The sequence below is a fragment of the Humulus lupulus genome, chromosome 8, assembly GCF_963169125.1.
Source record: "Humulus lupulus chromosome 8, drHumLupu1.1, whole genome shotgun sequence".
NCBI lineage: Eukaryota > Viridiplantae > Streptophyta > Magnoliopsida > Rosales > Cannabaceae > Humulus > Humulus lupulus.
Genome location: NC_084800.1, coordinates 76,065,248 through 76,085,431, shown reverse-complemented (window position 1 = coordinate 76,085,431; position 20,184 = coordinate 76,065,248). Strand labels below are relative to the sequence as shown.

The 20,184-nt window shown below is 34.0% G+C and overlaps 1 protein-coding gene across 2 annotated transcripts; it reads left to right on the top strand.

The window, feature by feature from the left end:
- Positions 1-10,684: 10,684 nt before the first annotated feature.
- On the top strand, positions 10,685-19,965 carry LOC133797855 (uncharacterized). Of its 2 annotated transcripts, XM_062235937.1 has the most exons (15): positions 10,685-11,387; positions 12,790-12,876; positions 13,121-13,224; positions 13,467-13,517; positions 14,283-14,454; positions 14,562-14,882; positions 15,617-15,820; positions 15,956-16,468; positions 16,594-16,803; positions 17,383-17,571; positions 17,802-17,965; positions 18,422-18,574; positions 18,704-18,785; positions 19,074-19,474; positions 19,580-19,965. In XM_062235937.1, exons 1-14 carry the CDS (start codon positions 10,869-10,871, stop codon positions 19,461-19,463), a joined length of 3,159 nt encoding a protein of 1,052 aa, XP_062091921.1. In that variant the 5' UTR covers positions 10,685-10,868; the 3' UTR covers positions 19,464-19,474; positions 19,580-19,965. The 2 variants fall into 2 exon arrangements, with proteins under 2 accessions (XP_062091921.1, XP_062091920.1); XM_062235936.1 differs by having other exon boundaries at positions 19,074-19,965.
- Positions 19,966-20,184: the final 219 nt, after the last annotated feature.

The following is a 20,184-nucleotide window of genomic DNA, read 5'->3' as shown; positions in this document are numbered from 1 at the left end:
GAAAAAAAAAAATTATTAAAAACAAAGTGTTTGGATATAACCAAATACGCGAGCTAAAATTTGGACATAACCAAATTATTAAAAACAAAGTGTTTGGATATAACCAAATACGCGAGCGAAAATTTGGACATAACCAAATTATTAAAAAAAATGTTTGGATATAATCAAATACGCGAGCTAAAATTTGGACATAACCAAATTATTAAAAACAAAGTGTTTGGATATAGCCAAATACGCGAGCTAAAATTTGGACATAACCAAATTATTAAAAATAAAGTGTTTGGATATAACCAAATACGCTAGCTAAAATTTGGACATAGCCAAATTATTTAAAATAAAGTGTCTAGATATGACTAGAAACGCGAACCAGTACGATCTAGATATAACTAGATCGAAAATATATAAGTGTATGGATTACGAACCAAACACGACCTAAATAGATTTGGAACAAACCAGCTAAAATTGATCGACATAAGTGGGCAAAAATTAACCTACTGCAAGCTAAGTCGATACTGAGGTTGGAGTATTTTGCAACAAAATTTTCAACCTCACAACCTCGAGGAGCTACCCGAGGACGAGGAAAAGTAACTAGAAAAACATAATACAACTAAAATACTTATCTTACACACCATATAAGTACTTTCGAGTGCATGGTAAAAGTAAGTTCCGACCTTGACAAATAATGAGATCGGATACGGATTTATCGAGCAAACTATGCGAGAATGTATGGAAACTCGAGCCTAAATCCAACATGTGTTTGTATGGATAAACAAGAATAAAAGCAGACTCTTAATATAAAAATTGCTTAAAATGTTTCGATCAGAGAGATGTAAAGCAAAAATATTAAAGTGAAGACGAGCATGGTATTAAAAATATCAAAAGCTCATTTACAAGCTGTAAATTGTTTTTGCCCCAAGGGCATGACAAACAAAAGGTATAAACTATTACATAAGATTCCGAGGGACGCAGCCCAGAATCAAGATTTAGGAGGTAGGAGCACCCTCCTTAGCCTTCTCAACATCCTCTTTGGCCTTCTCAGCATCCTCCCGAGCAGCTTCCTCCGCATCAAGTCGAGCTTGCCATTTGGCCACAAGCTCTTCCTCAAAAGAGCCCAAGAAGCTCGAGTCGAGATCGGCGTTGCTGGCGCAAATCCTGTACATGTCCAAGTCAACTGCCCGATCCTTCCTTTGCTTGAACTCCTCGAGGAGACGAGCTTTTTCGCCCTCTATTATCTCGAAGGTGGCCTTTTTCTCCTCCTCAAGCTTGGCATTGATCTTATTAAGCTCCTTGACTCTGGAGCTCTTCTCTTTAAGCTCAACCTTCACCTTCTCGATCTTAGCCTCCAGCTTTGACCTTGCAGCCTTAAACTCGTCGGTGAGTTTGAGCTGGAGTTCCTTCAACTCCTGAGCATAAGACTTGCTTGCATGAACCTCATTGTTCAGCTTATAATTCAGCTAAGCAACTACAGTAAAAGCCTAACACACAAACAAATCAAGTTAGAGCATGCTCCAAATAAAATCACAATAAATAGCGAGGTAAGAAAAATTATCGAGGATATGAGTTCGGTACTCTTGTCAAAAAGGACATTAGAGTCCCGAGCATTGATCAGGAACTGCCATTGAGGAGCCCCGAGATTGTTGATGCTTTGGCCTACCCGAGACAGGACGTCCAAGCCAAGAGTGGCTTCGTGAGTCCCGGCAGCGTTGTCGATGACATACTCATCAACATGAGTAGAAATTGACAACATGCACCCCTTAGTCATCGCTGGTTTCTTCGGAAGAGGGCCAAGGGTCGGAAGGATCTGGATGGCAGGAGGCGGAGGAGCATCTCCCGTAGGAATCTCGACCTGGGGAGTGGGGTCCGTAACCGGGCTCGTAACAGTAGGAGTGGGGGAGGAGGAGTTTTCTCGGTCCTCTTAGGGATCTTAGCAGGCCGGCCAGTTTTCTGTGAGGCCCTCGGGCGCTTGCTATGCTTGGCCCCCTCACCACTAGCGAGCATGTTCTCGAGGTCGGAATCCATTGTACCTGGACAATCACATTAGAAAACGAGCTTAAAATGCTAAAATTAGTGTAAAGCAAACAATTAAAAGAATTAAAGACAAGTGACAGGGAACCTAACTGGAACTCTCCCCCGAGCTCATGCTCGGCGACCAGGTAATTCCCCCATCTTCAGAGGAGGCTGGGGGAGTCCCTTCCCTATACGTGGAAGTCAACCTCAAAAGGTCCCTATAGTCGTTTGTCCCGTATTGGATGGCTATTCCATCCCAAACCTCATTCAGAAAATACATTGTGTCATATTTCCCTAGCCAGCTATCAAACCTATGGACCCTATCATCTACCCATGACCATACATAAAAGTTGTCCCTATCATCTTTGCATAAGATCAGGGTGTCGGGTTTATGTTTAAGTAGGGAAGGAGACCATAAGGCTGAGCTAAGAATGACCTTACCTCTGTCACTCGAGCTCGAGGCCTCATCATTGGCATCGTTCCTCGAGCATGGACTCCTGTGACGGTGAGCTGGGGATCATGCCTTAAAGCTTCGCCTCGGAGGAAGACTGTCGGTTGGGAGAAGCACAAACTCCCACTTGGTATACTTCTTGTAGGCTCTATCATTTGTTGATTGGTCCTTCTCCAGGAGGCCGCAGGCTCAAATCCTATCTTCGTGGAGAAGATAAGATATGGAGTGCCTGCCATAAGAAAGTTGGAGCAAAGCTTCTTTATGCTCCTTCATTGCGTCCGTGGGAGTGGGACGGTGATAGTTAGCTGAAAGAATGGAATACGTTATGGAGATAATTCGAGCCTAAACAAAAGTTGAGCATGAGAGGAAAAGGGTCGTATGCTTACGTATTCATCTGAACGAGTAATATTTGGAGGGAGTCAGGCCGTTCGTCCAAAAGAACGCCAGTTTGAAGTTAGGAGGATGGTTGGGTATGTCCTCGAAAACCTTCTTCTCCCTGGGATAGCTCTAAAGGTAGCAGAAGCCATCTCCTCCCTCAGCCCGGGAGGGGTTTCTTTTTAGGCAAAAGAGATATATAATCTCCCTTGGCGAAGGTCCTTCCCACTTTAATTCGTGGTAAAGCGACCTCAGGGCTGACAAGACCCTGTACGAGTTGGTCTGGAGTTGGAAGGGCGCGAGCCCAACAAAATCCAGAAAGTCCTTAAAAAAGGACTTCAAGGGCAATAAGGCCCCTGCCTTCATATGCTTGTGGCTTCAAGCCGCAAGCTTCAGCTTATTGTCGGGATTGCCATCTCCCGGGGCGTAGCAGCTGTGCTCATTGGAAGTCAGAGCTCGACACCTTAGCAAGCCTGACAATCCTAGGTCGTGGTGAGCTAGGATGTTGGTTATTTGTTCCAATGAGGAAATCGAGATCCAATAGTGCTCGGCCTCGAAAAACTCTCCCTTCGAAGTGGGAATGGCGGTCGGTTGCGAGGTGGATAGACGATTTGTTGATTCTTCCATCAGTAAAAATTTGAGTTCACCCGGTTTGAAAGCGACCATTACTTTAAGAGTATGGTCGAGAGGAATTGGTCTGGGCTCGGGGTTCGGGTCTAGATAGATTGCGACCCAAAGTTTTTTCCTCTTTCTCTCTTCGACCTCGTCGATTTGGCATCGAAAGTGAGCTCGAGTCTCCTCTTGCTCACTCCTCAATTCGTGCTCATGAATCAGCGGCTGATTCCAAGAAAAGGGTGACTTTGGGCTCGGAGTCTTCGGTGAATAAGGCATTGTGAGTAATGACCCCCACCGTTTTTCCAAATTCTGCAACATCTAGCAAGAAAGAAAAAGGGTGAGGGCCAGGCACACAAGAAATCAAGGATAAAAATTGAGATGGTTCGAGCTCGAGTACTTGAGACCATGGAATAAGCTCGATCAAAAAAACGAGATCGGGCTCGGAAGAAACCTGAGCTATTGAAAGAATCGAGCCCCGAGCGTGTATTTGACATGAAGGGGGAAAAGTGGATTTATTTTTTAGAATCCCGGATTTTCAGGGAAAAAGTTGGCGGTTACTCAAAAAGGCGATATTTTTGGGAAACGTGCAATTTAAAAACCCTAAGTCCAAAACCCTATTTCTTAAGCTACATGAAACCCCCCATTACCAGAAAAAGACAATTTTTACACATTTCTACCCTAAATTTTCCAATTTAAACCTTCATTCTAAACATGCAAAAACTACTCAAATCAGAAAACTTGCTTAATGCAAGAGCGAGACCCTATAAATCTAATAGAAACCAGAGATACCATTTTTACAAAAGAAACATGAAAAAAGAAGAACAGGTAAATGAAGATCAGAAACTTACACAATGTAGCTGGTGGATACAGAGAGATTGACAATCGAAGGAGCGGTTACAAGAACGATCTCACGGAGTCGAACAAGCCAACGTTGTTTTGTTTTCTTGGTTTGGAGAACATGCAAGGGCAACACAGGTTCTGGTTTCTCTTTTTCCTTTCTAAAAGTTTGAAAATAAAAGTGAAGAAGGGGAAGAAGATAACACATGCATATTTATAGGCCCAAAAGGATGTTAAACGTTGAATTGATCTAGACCGTTGGCCAAATTCGGTATCTAAACAAACGGTTAGGAACAAATGAAAGGATGGCGCCATAAAGTTGGCAGACGGACGGACGTGTGCATGGTGCAAAAGACATTCAAGTACTTTGGCCCTTCATTCCCTAGCTGATGCGTGTCCACACTCGAATGCAATTAATGGTACAATTTCCAAGAGGGGCAGTTCAAAAGTTTCCTTCTCATGGGATTCGAACTGATACTTTTGAGGGGGCAAAATGTTATACCCAGATTTCGAGCATGAGAAGTTATGACCCCAAAATCTAGGCTCGTCAAGTCTGAGCTCGAAATTTACACAGTTGCCATATGATCCTTCAGTCAGGCTGCGTTGTTGTAAGTAACTACCTCGAAATGGACAAGGATGTGTAGCCTCAAATATTCTCTAAGCTCGCAATGGCCATGGTTTGACACTATAGTCTCGGGGATTTGATGAATTCCGTATCCGAGTTAATCAATTACATGTGAATATATTTATTGTTGTACAATCCCAATGTTTAAGGGATATCATTTAATCTGTTATCCGATCCCACATTTTGTGGGACGTTTCCATGTATATAGGAAATAATGCATTAAATAACATTGTATTAATTGATTAAGAGAATATCTTCCTGGGATATGTGGGAATGAATTCTGCAAACCTTCTCTATAAATAAAGAAGGAAAATCCATTTGTAAATGATCGATTTCTGATTTCTTGAGAGAAAACTCTGGGCAACTATTCTCTGAAAAGTTTCCAGAAAACTCCCAAGCTCTAATAACATAGACTCGTGGACTAGGCAGATTTAACTGCTGAACCACGTAAAAAACTCTTGTTTAATTGTTCTCCTATTTAAGTTGACGAAAAACGGCGTCAACAAATATGTTACAAGGTATGTCAAATCACATTTTGTCACATTATTTAATCTAACGTTATATTATTTAAAATAATATAACACCGATCAGACTGGTCGGATGATTTTATACAAATGCACGGAACAACCAACTTAGGCATATATTTACTATATATTTAGGGCCAGTTTGGTACAACTGTGCTGTGTGGAAAAGCATATGTAGCTGTGTTGTAGGGTGTTGTGGTGAAAAGTTGCTGAGAGTTTGGTAAATTACAGATTTTAAAGTGTTGTAAGTTGGAAATATTGTATTAAGTTGTCATATTTATTTTATTTTATTTAAACAAATTTACAAGTGTTCAATTATATATGTTTTTTTTATAAGAGATTAATAAAGTGATCATAAATAAAAATATTATATTATATAATATATATTATTATGTATATATATTATAACTACTTAATGTAGCTAAGATTCGAATTATAATGATAATAGTATTATAATCTTGTTCAAGTTATCTCGAAACTCTCATTTTTTATGTATTTATTTATTTTTCTTTTTATTTTTGCCTCAAACATGAAATTGATATGTTTAGGATAAATTATAATTTAAAAATACTATGAGATACAAAAATAATGTTATAGTGTATAATAAATTATATATTAAAGTGGTTTGTTAATTTAAACTTACTAAAATAAAAAATATCTAATAAATATAAATTATAAAATATTTTTTGAAAAAAAATTAAGAATTAAATATTGTTTATTAAATAATATTAATTTATTTTAAATATTTTTATTTTGAGTAATATATAATAAATAAGTTTATTGCAAAAAAAATTCAAAATGCTATTTTTAGAAAAAGCTAAAAGTTACTTTTACCAAAAATTATTAATTTTATATTTTCTAACATTTTATACAAATCTCAAAGATATTATTTTGCTTTTTAAAATGGGAATTTACTCATTTGGTACATTGTAATTTTGCAAAGTATTATTTTGGTACCCTCTGTTTTCAATAATGCTCATATGATACCCTATATTTTAAAATCATACATATTTGGTATCCTAGACTTGGATTTGATAGATAAAATTTTGTCAATATGACCAAGTTGTCATCAGTTATATGTAATTAAGTAATTAAATATAAATTTAGAACTCGTATAATTGAGAGCATTTTGATTAAATTTGTAAAATTTTATTAATTAAATTTAAGTTTGGGGTATCAAATATATATGATTTTATAATACATGGTATCAAATATGCACGATTTCAAAATATAGGGTACCAAATGAGCATTATTATAGATACATAGTACCAAAATGATACTTTAAAAAAACACAATGTACCAAATAGTTACATATCCTTTTAAAATACAAACTCATTCTAAAGTGGTTTAAATATTTTTTGTACATAATAATTTTTTTGATAGAAAAATATGATTTTGTGTGCGAAAATAAATTTTCAAAGTGTAAAAAATAAATATTATAATTAGACGAATACAATATTATAAAATGAAATTCCAATATATTTTTTCATTTGTAAAATGATAAATTGAAAAAATATTATTATTATTATTATAAAAAATAGATAAAATAAAAAATGTTAAAATTTGATTAAAACTCAAGATAAATTATAAAAAATATTGATATATTACAAATACTTTTCAACCGAATTAATTTAGAATAGATACTCTGAAACATATACTTCAACTACTTTGGAAAGTGACTCTCACTATCAAAATCACATCATATAGACACTTCAAAAAAATATTGTACCGGTTGGGCTCTTTTATTTTTCTTACCCGTGAAAAAATTTTAGTGCGATTTTTTTTATAACCGTGTATATTATAGTTATTTATAATATTTGTAAATTTTTAGAAAATTCTGAATAATTTATCGTGCAAAAAACTAAGTTCAAACCTGCTGTTTTCCACTCGCATAAAAAAATTAATCACTCGTGCAACAATCTATCTTTAAACTAGTTTTCGGCACTGTAAATTATTTGGAATTTTCTTAAAAATTGCAAGATGTTCTAAATAACATAAATATACACAGTCATAAAAACATCGTGCCGAAAACTATTAACAGACTGAAAACACAAAATAGCCCCACCAGTAGGGCCATTTTTGAGGCCCCTACCGTAGAAATTTCTTTCTTTTAGGGATTTTTTTATGAAATAACTAAAAAGTAATAAAAAAAATATAATTTTTACTGTAGCATGAAATTTTTACATTTGTACGGAACAAAACTTCAAAATTACAGAAATACTACTTGCTTTTTTGTTCTCTCTCTCAGGCTGCAACTCATCCTCTCTTAGGCGACACCCACAGTGATTTCGCCCTGAAACAACATCCAAACCCAACCTCAAACAACAACAAAACCATAGACCAGACCTCTCTCAGATGACCCACAACGATTTCGATTTCAAACAACAGTCAAACTCGACCTGAAACAACAACAAAAATACAGAGCATTTTGATCTGAAAAGCAACACCACAACGATAACATATCTCGATAAGAAAAAAATCACAACTACAACCCAATCTCGATTTGAGAAACAAGCAACGTCAAAACACCATAGATGTCGGCGATCTAGATCTGACGTCAACAACAACAAATCTAAAACATTGTTGCTTTCGGGTTGTTGGCATGTTGTGTAAGCGTTGTTGTCAATGATCCTAGCATACAACCTACAATGACAAGTAGACAACGCAAGATCAACATAAAATCAACTTCAAGTCAACAACGGTCTATAATGGTGATGATGTTGTTGCTGTGAAAATTTGAAGAAGAAAAAAGAATGAAAGAAAGAGATGGGGGAGAGAGAGAGAGTTTATGTTGCTTTGTGTTGATGATAGTTTTTTTTTTATATATTTTTAATAACATATGTACTAGAGATAGAAAATCCAAAGATAAACAAAACAAACTTAAAAATAGAAAACAACCAATAACTACAAAGCATCTAAAAATAAGAAAAGAAATATACCTTTATAATATCAAAATGAGAATGATATGCTGAAATAAAAAAAAAAACGACACAAATATAATCTGGATAATAACATGCAACATTAAAACAACCAACGAAAAACACAACATAAACTTAAAACTAACAAAACGACGACCATGTCTTTATTTGCAAATAAAGAAGGAGAACAAGAGCTTCGTTGAAAAAAGAAAGAAGAAGAATATAGAAAATTGAGAAGATGAACAACAACTAAAATATGTATTGGGGTATAAGGTAATGTTTAAGAAAAAAAAGTGACCATCATGAAGAATATTAGATAAAAAAAATATATTGATCTTCGGAAGAAGAAGTAAAATGAGTATTGAGCATAGGATAAAGTGAAATAAAAGAAAAGGAAAAAATGATTAAAACTGTAGAAAAAGAAGATGATGTAGTGTCATGATTAAAGATGGTGGAGTATTTGGTATAGGTACAGCTGTCTTTCTTTTACACTCAAATATTATTTTAATAAATTATATTCTACAATTCTACGAATTAATAATAATAAAAAAGTTTGATAATGATGTGATAGTATAACAAGAAAAATAAAATGATGGAAAAATAACAATTAAGGTAGATGAGTGTATGAGAGAGTGTGTGAAAATAATAAAATAAAATGAAAAAAAATATCTCTTCTATATAATAAGTGTGTAGATAATCGATTTTTTTTTGTTTTAATAGTTTGTTTTATTAACTTTAATGAAATATTCTAAATATTTAACGGAATATACCTTTCAAATTAATTTAAATATAGATATTTATCAATTATATTAATATAAATTCAAATATTATAAAATATCATAATTATAATAATATTTAATATAAGACTACATATATAATAATTATATTAATATAAATTCAAATTCAAATTCAAATGTTATAAAATATCATTATTATAATAATATGTAATACAAGACTAGATATTTAATAACAATATTAGCATAAAGTTAAATGTTATAAAATATTATTATGATAATAATATATAATCCTATTTTTTACTAATTATATTAATATAAATTTAAATATTATAAAATACTATTATTATAATAATATTTAATAAAAGACTAGATATTTCATTCTTATACCAATATAAATATAATAAAATATTGTTATAATAATATATAGTACATAATTTTTATTTTTATTAAAAAAATTATCATTTATATTTAAAAATATTACCATATTATATATATATATATTTAAAAAAATTGTAATAATTTGTTGTTTAATATGTTTATGTTATTTTTTATATATAATATTGTTTATTTATTTAAAATATTTATATAATAATATAAAAATTTAATAAATTAAATTAAATAAATGTGCATTACATGTTATTTGTATCTAGGATAAATATAAGTAGTAGATGAGAGAGAGTATAACAAAATAATATATTAAAAATCCTGAAAAACCTGATATTGAATGAGTATACAATATTTTTTTAAAAAAACAAATCAACAAAATGAGTAAAAGAAAAATAAAAACAGTAAAAATGTAAAATTATCCGTCTAAAGGTAAAAATGTAAAAAAATTGTCAAATTTAGTAAAAATGTCAATTTTTTTTATTTATATATTCTCATTGAAGTAATTAAACTTTGTGAAAATTATAATTTATATGGGTTTTTCAATAAAGTTTTAAAAAATATGATTTTTTTTTACAAATATTATTTTATGGATTTTTAAAATTTATATTCCCTTTTATGAGATTTTTTTTCCCATATTTTTGTAAAAAAATCATTATTATGCCATATTTTTTTTCCTATAATCTGATTTTTTTTAATTAAATTTGTCCATACAAACCGAGAAAAGTTTAATTATCATATTTTTGCATATTAATGACTAAAAAACCATATTTATGAAAACATACCTTAAACTTTTGTAAGAGCAAATATACTTGTTATGAAATTTGTCACTTATGGCACAAAATCACGTACTTAATTTATTAATAGATCAAGCTTAAAAGCCATTTTAATATAATTAGTACGATCATGCTAAATTTGCGGGCACGTGCATTGTATATTCCTCAAATTTTTTTGAGTAAATATATTCCTCAAATTTAATACTTCACACTTACTCATCAACCATAAAATTAATAAATAATAAATACTCTTTTTTGTCAAAATAAAAATAAAAATAATAAAGACTTCATTTATTACCAATTATTATAATTATTATTTTTGGAGGGGATCAATTAAAATTAAAATTATTTGTTGGTGCCAAAATTTAAATTAACAAAATTTGTTGTAAAATAAAAGAAAAGGAAAAATAGAAAAGGAAATGAAAACTCGTTTTTCACTTTCTCATAGGCTGACAAGAGTAGAGGAGAAGAGAGTCGAAGTGAGGCACATAACCTTCTCTCCTCTCCAATGCCAGCTCTCACTGTTCACATTGCCATCTTTTCACACAGCCACACTTGAGCGAAGCTTTTCCGTCACTTTCGCCGGAAAACGAGAACGAGAGGCCAATCAAGTCTGGCCATGGGCCGAAATTCGTCGCCTTCTTCTCCAGATGGTTACGACGGCAATGTTAATACCGTCCCCGTCTCCGGTGCTGGTAATGATCTCGCTTCTCACTCGATCGGTACGAGCTTTCTTTTCAAGCGGAACCCTAACCCTAGCCACCAGCGAGATCGAGGCAAGCCGTTGTCGGATCGCCATTCATCGTTGTTGTTGCGGGGTGTCCGATCGCATCCCAATCGTTTCAATCGTAAAGGTTTTCTGTGGTTGTTTCCTTTCAAAGGGAAGTCGACGTTTTATTTAGTGATAATCTTTGCGGTGTTCTTGTTTGCAATGGCGTCCATGGTGCTGCAGAGCTCGATCACGTCGGTGTTCAGGCAAGGGAGTGATAGGGGGAGATTGCTGAGAGATGGTTTGAAGCTTGGCAGCACGCTCAGGTTCGTGCCTGGGAGGATAGCACGCGGACTCGCAGAGGGGAATGGTCTCGATCATTTGCGCAATGAGCCGAGGATTGCTGTTCGGGCGCCTAGACTTGCTATTGTGAGTGCTAAACTGTTACTTGACTTTGCTTTTGTTTTTGAATGGAGATCTAAATTGTTTTCTTAATTTATGATATTGTTAGGCTTATAAATTTGAATTTTGATTTATGGAAGTGTTTGACACTTGTTTTATTAATGATTGATTGTGATTTTGGCGATGCGAGTGAATTGGGGCTTGTTGTATGAACTAAAGGTCTAGCAACTGTTCTGAATTCCTAAGTGCAATCATCCCGAAATTCTCTAACGGAGTCCGGACTAGTAACACTTCTTATGAAGTTATAAATGAGTTAATATTATATTTGGATTATTAATTGATTGTTTGAAGAAGGGAATGACTACTGTAAGCGTGTTTTTTTATTATTATTATCTTATCTTCAAATATAGCTAGCACACTTGTTATAATTCATAAATCAGAAATATCGTTCAAATCCACATTTTCCCTCCCAATCACTACTGAGCTAGCCTCAGTATTAAACAACAGTTTTTATTTCAGGAAGAAGTTCCTTTTTATTCCGATAAGAGATGTAAGTTTGATACTTGAGAAGTTATATTAAATGGTGTTTCCTAGTACATCATCATTGCATTTGTCTGCGATAAAATTGCCTGTTTTTTTTTTTATGAAGGAGACAGTTTAGGAATTGTTTTATGTTTTTCGATGTAAAATATAAAAGTGCCATTTCTCTGTCAATCTTTGCCTCTGTACTTCAAGAATTATATAAACGAAAACCTTGGTTTTGGCTTTATGTCAACCCAAAAAAAAAAGAAAAAAAGAGCATCAAACTAGAAATCATTCAAATTTGTCAAATCTAGTGATGTAGGACAAGGGAGAACAATAAGTCACTGGAGGATTTTCCTGGATTGCATGTCGGTGTATATATATGATTTGGGAAGGTACTTTTATGCTATGGACTTAGAAAAGGCAAACAGAGTATGTTTACTTTGGATCTATATACCAGAAGAAAGGCTTGTAAGAAATTTGAGCAGCAAATTTTGGATCGTAGGAAAACAAAGCTAGGTTAAGGTATTACAAATATGTGTAGTTAGAGCTTTCAATGGTTTAAGTGGACATTTGTACAGGGAGAAGGCTAATGATGGTCATGAACTTCCCCTCCTGTTTGGACTGCTCCTCTTTTATCTGTCTATAGGTTCACACTTACGGTGGCTCAAATGATATTTGCAATTTTATTATTCACAAGTTATATGTGTTATTGTGGTTTGAAGAACATTATAGCATATAGTCACGGTTAAATATCATTTTAATTTACTTTCACGATTATAAAATCTAGCTTAGATTCCCACCTTTTGTGTATCCACGTCATTTTTTGTTTCTGCCGAAATGGGGATTTAATGTGTGTGTATATTTCACATTGCAATGAATTGGGCCTCATTTTGTTGAATGACAGGTGTTAGGAAACATGAAGAAGAATCCACAGTCCCTGCTGTTAATTACTGTGTTAAAGAGCATGCAAAAGCTTGGTTATGTGCTTAAGGTGAGTTTTTACACATTTCATCTTCTTTTTCTTTATCTACTATTGGTAGTGTAATTATTGCTCATTTGCTGAGAAAAAAATGCTTCCATGATCGTATATGAATGGTATGACATGATGCTGTAGTAGAAGCTATCTATTTTCTTATTAGATATTATATAAAAGAAGGGGCCAAGGAGTTCTTTAATATATAATGTTTCAGTTGGGTTTGAAAAGCTTGTGTCTCTTTATGATGGCTTTTTGACAGATTTTTGCAGTAGAGGATGGAAATGCACGGACAATATGGGAGCAACTTGGAGGTCAGATTTCAGTTATTGGTTCTGAGAGTTATGGACATATTGATTGGTCAATGTATGTTTTCCTCTTCTCTATCATAGTGTTTTTTTTTTATTTTTTTATAAAAGCTATTTATATATTTTCGGTACTTCTGTCTTTCCCAACTTCACTGTTGGGACTTGAAAACGTTTATCATTTGGTCAATCAGGGTAGTGTCAATTTTTTTGGCTTGCAACTATTGGAGAGGGTCTTGTTTGTTTCTTTGTTTACTTAGTCTGATCATTGATATTATTTTTTCCTTTTTCATTTCTCTGTAGCTTTGAAGGTGTTATTGTTGATTCGCTTGAAGCAAAAGGGGCAATTTCAAGGTGGGTTGAGTTGATAGTTTTTTGTAGCTTCCTTAAAGTTTACATTTAGGTTCAACAGCTTTTTATTCTTTCAACCAACTGGTTAGTTCTTCTTGATTTCCTTGATCGCCGATCTTGTTATATTTCATTTTATTTTATTTACATATTTCAAGCAATAAACTTCTTTGGTACATGAGCTATTTATCTTAAATATTATTTTCATATTCAAGAGGGAAAGTGGAGAGGGATGGATATTCTTTCAGCGAATTGATGAGTTTAGGAATTTATGATGACATACATTGATAGTTGAGCAATAGGAATGAGGAGCTTATAAATTATAATGACCAAACAAAGTTGACTTTCAGTTCACATAATGAAGAGCCTTCGTTTCTAACAAATCCTTGCAATCAGCTGGAAGAAGAGGAAGAAGAAGAAGAAGAAGGGAGAGAGAGATTACATTTAAATGTTGGTGTAGCTTATGTTCTTATTATTTGCTTGTTCTTAGAAATCATTTAGACAAGTTGCAGTTACATATGAACCCATTATCTTCGGAGCATCAAAATTTTTTACTCTATAGTCTGTGAGTCAAACTATCATAATTCAAGATTGGTGTTTTTGTATATACAAAAGGAAGCTCAATTAGTATGGATCTCAAAAGCAGTTCGTAATTAAATATTGTCTAGTAGTTGCCAGCTGGCTCTCTCTCTCACTTTATTTTTTGAGAATTATCATTAATAAGTTTGTTCTATTTGAAGATTCAGTGATCAGTAAGTTTTATATTTGCAGCCTTATGCAGGAACCTTTCTGTTCAGTACCTTTGATATGGATAATTCAAGAAGATACCCTCGCAAACCGTCTTTCAATGTATGAGGAAATGGGCTGGATGCACCTTATTTCTCACTGGAGAAGTGCTTTTAGTAGAGCTAACGTTATTGTGTTTCCAGATTTCAGTCTGCCGGTAGATCTGTTTTCTTTTTCAAATGTTATGTTGTTCAATCATTGTTCCATTACTTATTTGTATTTTTTTTTCCTCAAATTTTAATTGCTTCCTGCAATCTGTATCAGATGTTATATAGTGTGCTTGACTCTGGAAACTTCTTTGTCATTCCTGGATCTCCACTAGATGTTTGGGCTGCAGAACGCTACATTAAGACCCAATCCAAAATTCAGTTAAGAAAGAATAATGGATTTAGCAATGATGATTTGTTGGTTCTTGTAGTTGGAAGTTCGACCTTTTACAATGAGCTATCATGGGACTATGCTGTGGCAATGCATACGATAGGACCTTTGCTAATAAAATATGCTAGAAGGAAAGATCCTGAGGGGTCTTTTAAGTTTGTTTTTTTATATGGTAATTCCACTGATGGATACGATGACTTCTTACAGGTAATTATTTCTATAATCTGCATTTAGGATAATGTTTTTTTCTTATCAATTTCAAACTATATTGTATCAGTTCTAAAATGCTTGAATCTGCCTTCTTTTTTCAAGTGGACAATCTTTTATGGTCAATAGTTGTGACTAGGAAAATGTGTTTTTGATGTGTGCAAGAAATACTTGTACAATGGTCGGTGAAAAATTAGTTCCTTAGAAATTATTTCATAGATGAGTATACAATTTTTACCCCAAGTACTTGACTTAACCTTATTGTTTTCTGTAACGTACCTTGTAAATAAGCTTATAAGATTTTTTTTTCAAGAGGTCATAACTCTGGATATCATGATCTTCTCTCATTTTCTTTTTTTCCTATTATGTTTGCTGAGTAATGCTCTAGGAGGATTTGGATGGTGGATCAGTGAGATAAATTTTATGTTAAATTTATGTAATCCTGGCAAGTAAGCTTCACACAGTTTTTGAGAGAACCTCTTTTAAACAGCACTTTGAATTGTTGAGGTTATTTTTCCTCATTGTAATATTTATTTTGTCAATAATTGTTTCTTTTCTTATAAAAAGAAAAAGAAATGGCAGTTAAATGATGAAAAAGGATCAGAGGATGGATAATACTCTTTTGACCATTCTGATTAAAGAGTTGTCTTCTGGTGTGTTTAGCTGACAATTGACATAATTTTGTTGGTCTTGCCCTGAGGATACATTGATTTATTGATCAAACCTTTATTTAGGAAGTTGCTGCACGTCTGGGACTTCAGGATGGTTCTTTGAGGCATTTTGGCTTGAACAGTGATGTGAAGAGTGTGTTGTTAATGGCTGACATTGTTCTTTATGATTCCTCCCAACAAGTACAAGGTTTTCCTCCATTACTTCTTCAAGCAATGACTTTTGAAATTCCAGTTATAGCACCTGATTTCCCGGTCTTGAAGAAACATGTGAGTTTTATTAATTAATATATTTTTACTATTTTTGATACTATAATTTGTAATTAAAAAAAATACTATAATTTGCAAGATTAGGGAATTTCTATAATTTTTTTAAGCCTTCTTGAAGGACCTTCCAAATCGCAGGTAGTTGGTGGAGTTCATGGGATATTCTTTACAAAACATAATCCAGATGCTTTAATGAAGGCTTTTTCACTCCTTATTTCAAATGGAAAACTTTCTAGATTTGCTCAGACAGTTGCCTCCGCTGGCAGACGCCTTGCAAAGAACATGCTGGCATCAGAATGTATAATGGGTTATGCACGACTTCTAGAGAATGTGCTCAATTTCCCTTCTGATGCATTCCTTCCAAGTCCAGTGTCTCAGCTTCGTTCTAGGGTATGGGAATGGGAGTTGTTCCCGAAGGAAATTGATTTGACATATGGCGAAATTCTAAAAACTGATGAGGGTGGAGTTTTGCTTCAAAACTTGAGTGTTGTCTATGCCCTTGAAGGAGAGTTGACAAATTCTGCCAATGTCAAGAACATCTCTGAGGATGGAGCTGGAAATCTGAAACAAGATATCCCACATCAACTTGACTGGGATGTTTTAGAGGAAATAGAGAACTCTGAAGAATATGAGAGGTTGGAAACAGAGGAGGTATGCTGTTGTCTTTACTCTTGTAATTTATGCTTTCCTATGATTTTTTCCCAATTTAACCACTTTTCAGCCTACTGCTTTTTAATTCTTATGAAGCTTGAAATAGTTTTTGTCCTCATCTGCAGCTTGAAGAAAGGATGGATAGAAACTCTGGTATATGGGATGAGATATATCGGAATGCTCGAAAATCTGAAAAGCTTAAGTTTGAAGCCAATGAGAGGGATGAGGGAGAGCTTGAGAGGACGGGTCAGCCGGTCTGCATTTATGAAATATACAGTGGAGCTGCAGCGTGGCCATTCTTGCACCATGGTTCTTTATACCGTGGACTAAGTCTTGTGAGTACTTTATATATATATATTTACGTTAATTTTGTTCATATCCTTGTCAACTTTTTTGCTTCCCTTGAGTTTTTGTACTTTCTAATTGTATGTTAAAGGTGCTTAAAAACATTATGGGATTCTAATTTATAGGTTGGGGTAGCTAGGGAGAGGGGATCTACTCACAAGACCTTATTTTAAGTTTCATTTTGTTTAGCAGTGGTTGTTTCATTTTTTGCTTTGGTTTGTTTCTTGTGGATACCTTATCCCCCTCTTTCTTGTAATTTTTGTTTTTGATCATTGATAAAAGTACTGTTTCTTACAGAAAAATGCAGAAATAATAAATTGAAATCACCACTCACAAGTGCCAAGAACATTTTTTTTTCCTCCCTAATGTGTTACTGGATTTGTATAACCAAGTTCTAAGGTGTTTTATTCTTGATTAAGAAAAGCTTGATCCCATTATGGTTGCAGTTTTTTCCTCCCTCGCCTTTATCAGAACTTTTTAAGTTAGATTAAGTCATAAGTATTGAAATTTGCACTAGAAGTTTGTTGTTTACCGTACTTATTGAAATTATCCTATGATGTATATGGCAGTCTACCAGAGCACAGAGATTGAGATCAGATGATGTGAATGCTGTTTCCAGGCTTCCTGTTTTAAATGAAACCTATTATAGGGACATTCTCTGTGAAATTGGAGGAATGTTTGCTATTGCAAAAAAGGTGGATAACATTCATGGGAGACCTTGGATTGGGTTTCAATCATGGCATGCTGCTGGTAGGAAGGTATTTAATTATATTTGACAGATTTTACTTTGAAACTTTTATGGAATTCCTTAATTTATTCCCTCTATTTCTTTCTGGTAAGTATGAGAAACTTTTCAGTTATGCTGCAAAGACACTGCTGAACCTGATAACGTCTTCTTTATTTTTCATTACACAGATGCCGTTGTAATGTTTTTGTTTTCAGTTTCAAAGTAATTGTTTGTGGTTTCCTTTCATTTTTGAGAAAGCAGGTCTCATTGTCTACAGAAGCTGAAAAGGTTTTGGAGGAAACAATACAAGAGAACACTAAAGGAGATGTGATATATTTTTGGGCACGTATGAACATGAATGAAGGGTTTGAAAATGCACTTACTTTTTGGTCCATGTGTGACATCTTGAATGGGGGATACTGCAGGTATGTTTTTCGACATTTGGTTTCAAGTTGACTTTAAATATTTTGTATAAAAGAGTAATAAGTCAGTAGCTGCTACTTTCTATGTTTAAGTATCCTGTAAAAGGGATGCATATTTTCTTATCGCTTCTTAAATGAGTTGCTGTTGGATGTTGAAGATTATAGCTGTTAATTTTAGTTCTTGCACCTGTCATGGTTTTTTTTTTAGGGAAGTTATCATTATTTTATGTATGGTGGAGAAATGTGAATAGTTATACTAGTAAATATTATACTACAGTAATTTGTGAAATCATATGTCAAGAGAACATCTTTACAGAGCCATGAAAGTGGTGGTTTATAGTTTCATTAACGGGACTGGATTTTTGAATACTTGTGCCTGCATCAGGAATAATGTATTTAATTTTGTGAATTTCTTTTGGGCTGTGAATGAAACTGTACTTTGCTTAAAAATGCATCCAGAAATGCTTTTGAAGATACATTCCGACGGATGTATGGCTTGCCATCACATATTGAAGCTCTTCCCCCCATGCCTGAAGATGGTGGTCACTGGTCTGCTCTGCATAGCTGGGTTATGCCAACCCCATCATTCCTGGAGTTTGTTATGTTTTCTCGGTATGGTTCAGAGGCTGAGGCTCGTTTGTGTTTAGTCTTACAGGCATTTTTCTTTTTTTGTTCAGTGATATTCAAGCTTGTTGCTGAATTTGATTGGAGTTAAATTGAAATGTCATAAATGAACTGCAGAATGTTTGCTGATTCTCTTGATGCCTTGCACACCAATGGTAGCAAAAGAAATATTTGTTTGTTGGGCTCTTCAGACATTGAGGTAAGTCATGCAGGCACTTAGTTTTAGAATATTGCTGTTTAACCTGAGTGGAATTGCCTCATGATCCACATGGGTAATAATTATTGGTTTGAGTCTGTACAACTAAAAAAAATTATTAAATTTTCTGAACAATTTTTTTATAAAAAAAAAAGAAGACACAATTACTTCAGGTCGCGTCACCTCGGGATGGAAATTCCATTGAGTTATTCGGGACTACTTTTCTTAGTTTTATGTTCCTGGGTCTTTGTTCGAGTATAACGTTCGTCTATTGTTTCATATGATGAACAGAAAAAGCATTGTTACTGTCGGATCTTGGAAGTTCTTGTCAATGTCTGGGCTTATCATAGTGGAAGGAAAATGGTTTTGATAGATCCACACTCGGGTTCATTGCAAGAGCAACACCCAGTTGAGCTACGGCAAGGACATATGTGGGCAAAATACTTCAATATTTCGTTGTTAAAAAGAATGGATGAAGATCTAGCAGAGGCTGCTGATGATGGTGACCATCCAAGTGAGATGTGGTTATGGCCATTAACTGGGGAAGTGCATTGGCAAGGTATATATGAAAGAGAGAGAGAACAAAGATATAGGCTAAAGATGGACAAGAAAAGAAAAACAAAAGAGAAATTAATTGAAAGGATGAAATATGGATACAGGCAGAAGTCACTTGGAGGATAGATAGCTTACAGGTAACTGAGATGGTCAAATTTTGTTTAATCAAAACTTAAGACTAAGGCAAAGTGGCAGATCTGACTTCGATTAACAGTCACTGAAATCTATATTTTTCTACTCAGGACTATTTAAGTGACTTCAGGGTTTAGAGCATTATTAATTCTTTCTAACAGCATCAACATAGTCCATACAGACAGATTTTTTTGTTTTTTTTTTGCCCCTTGCTGAATATACATACGTAAAGGGAGCGGAGAGAAAAGAAGCTTTCTGGTGATTGCTGCTCGCCACCATTTGAAGTATTCTTTGCCATCTCAAACTCAAATGGAAGAGAGGATAGCAGAGGATTCTTGAGGAGTGAACCAGCACTTGAAATATATATTTTTTCTACTACTCAGAACAATCAGTTTAGTGAGTCTATGTATTCTTTTTTTCTACTGCTGTATATTCTGTTTTGTTTTATTCAAGAGCAATTTTGGTTAATATAAAGGTGATTAATACTTGAGTTCAATTTGAAACTAAAGAGCTAGTTTATTTGCAGCTTTCAATTCTTGATGTAAAACTTTGATTTTTCTACCTAGGAGATAAAAATATTTGCAGCATAAATATTAGCTTATATACATAATGGATGTGCTGAACAAGATTTTGTTTACTTTCCCAAAGGAGAGATTGTAAGATTAAGATGGCAATGGCATTTGGTTTAAAAACTGGAATTAGGAAAGATGTGAAT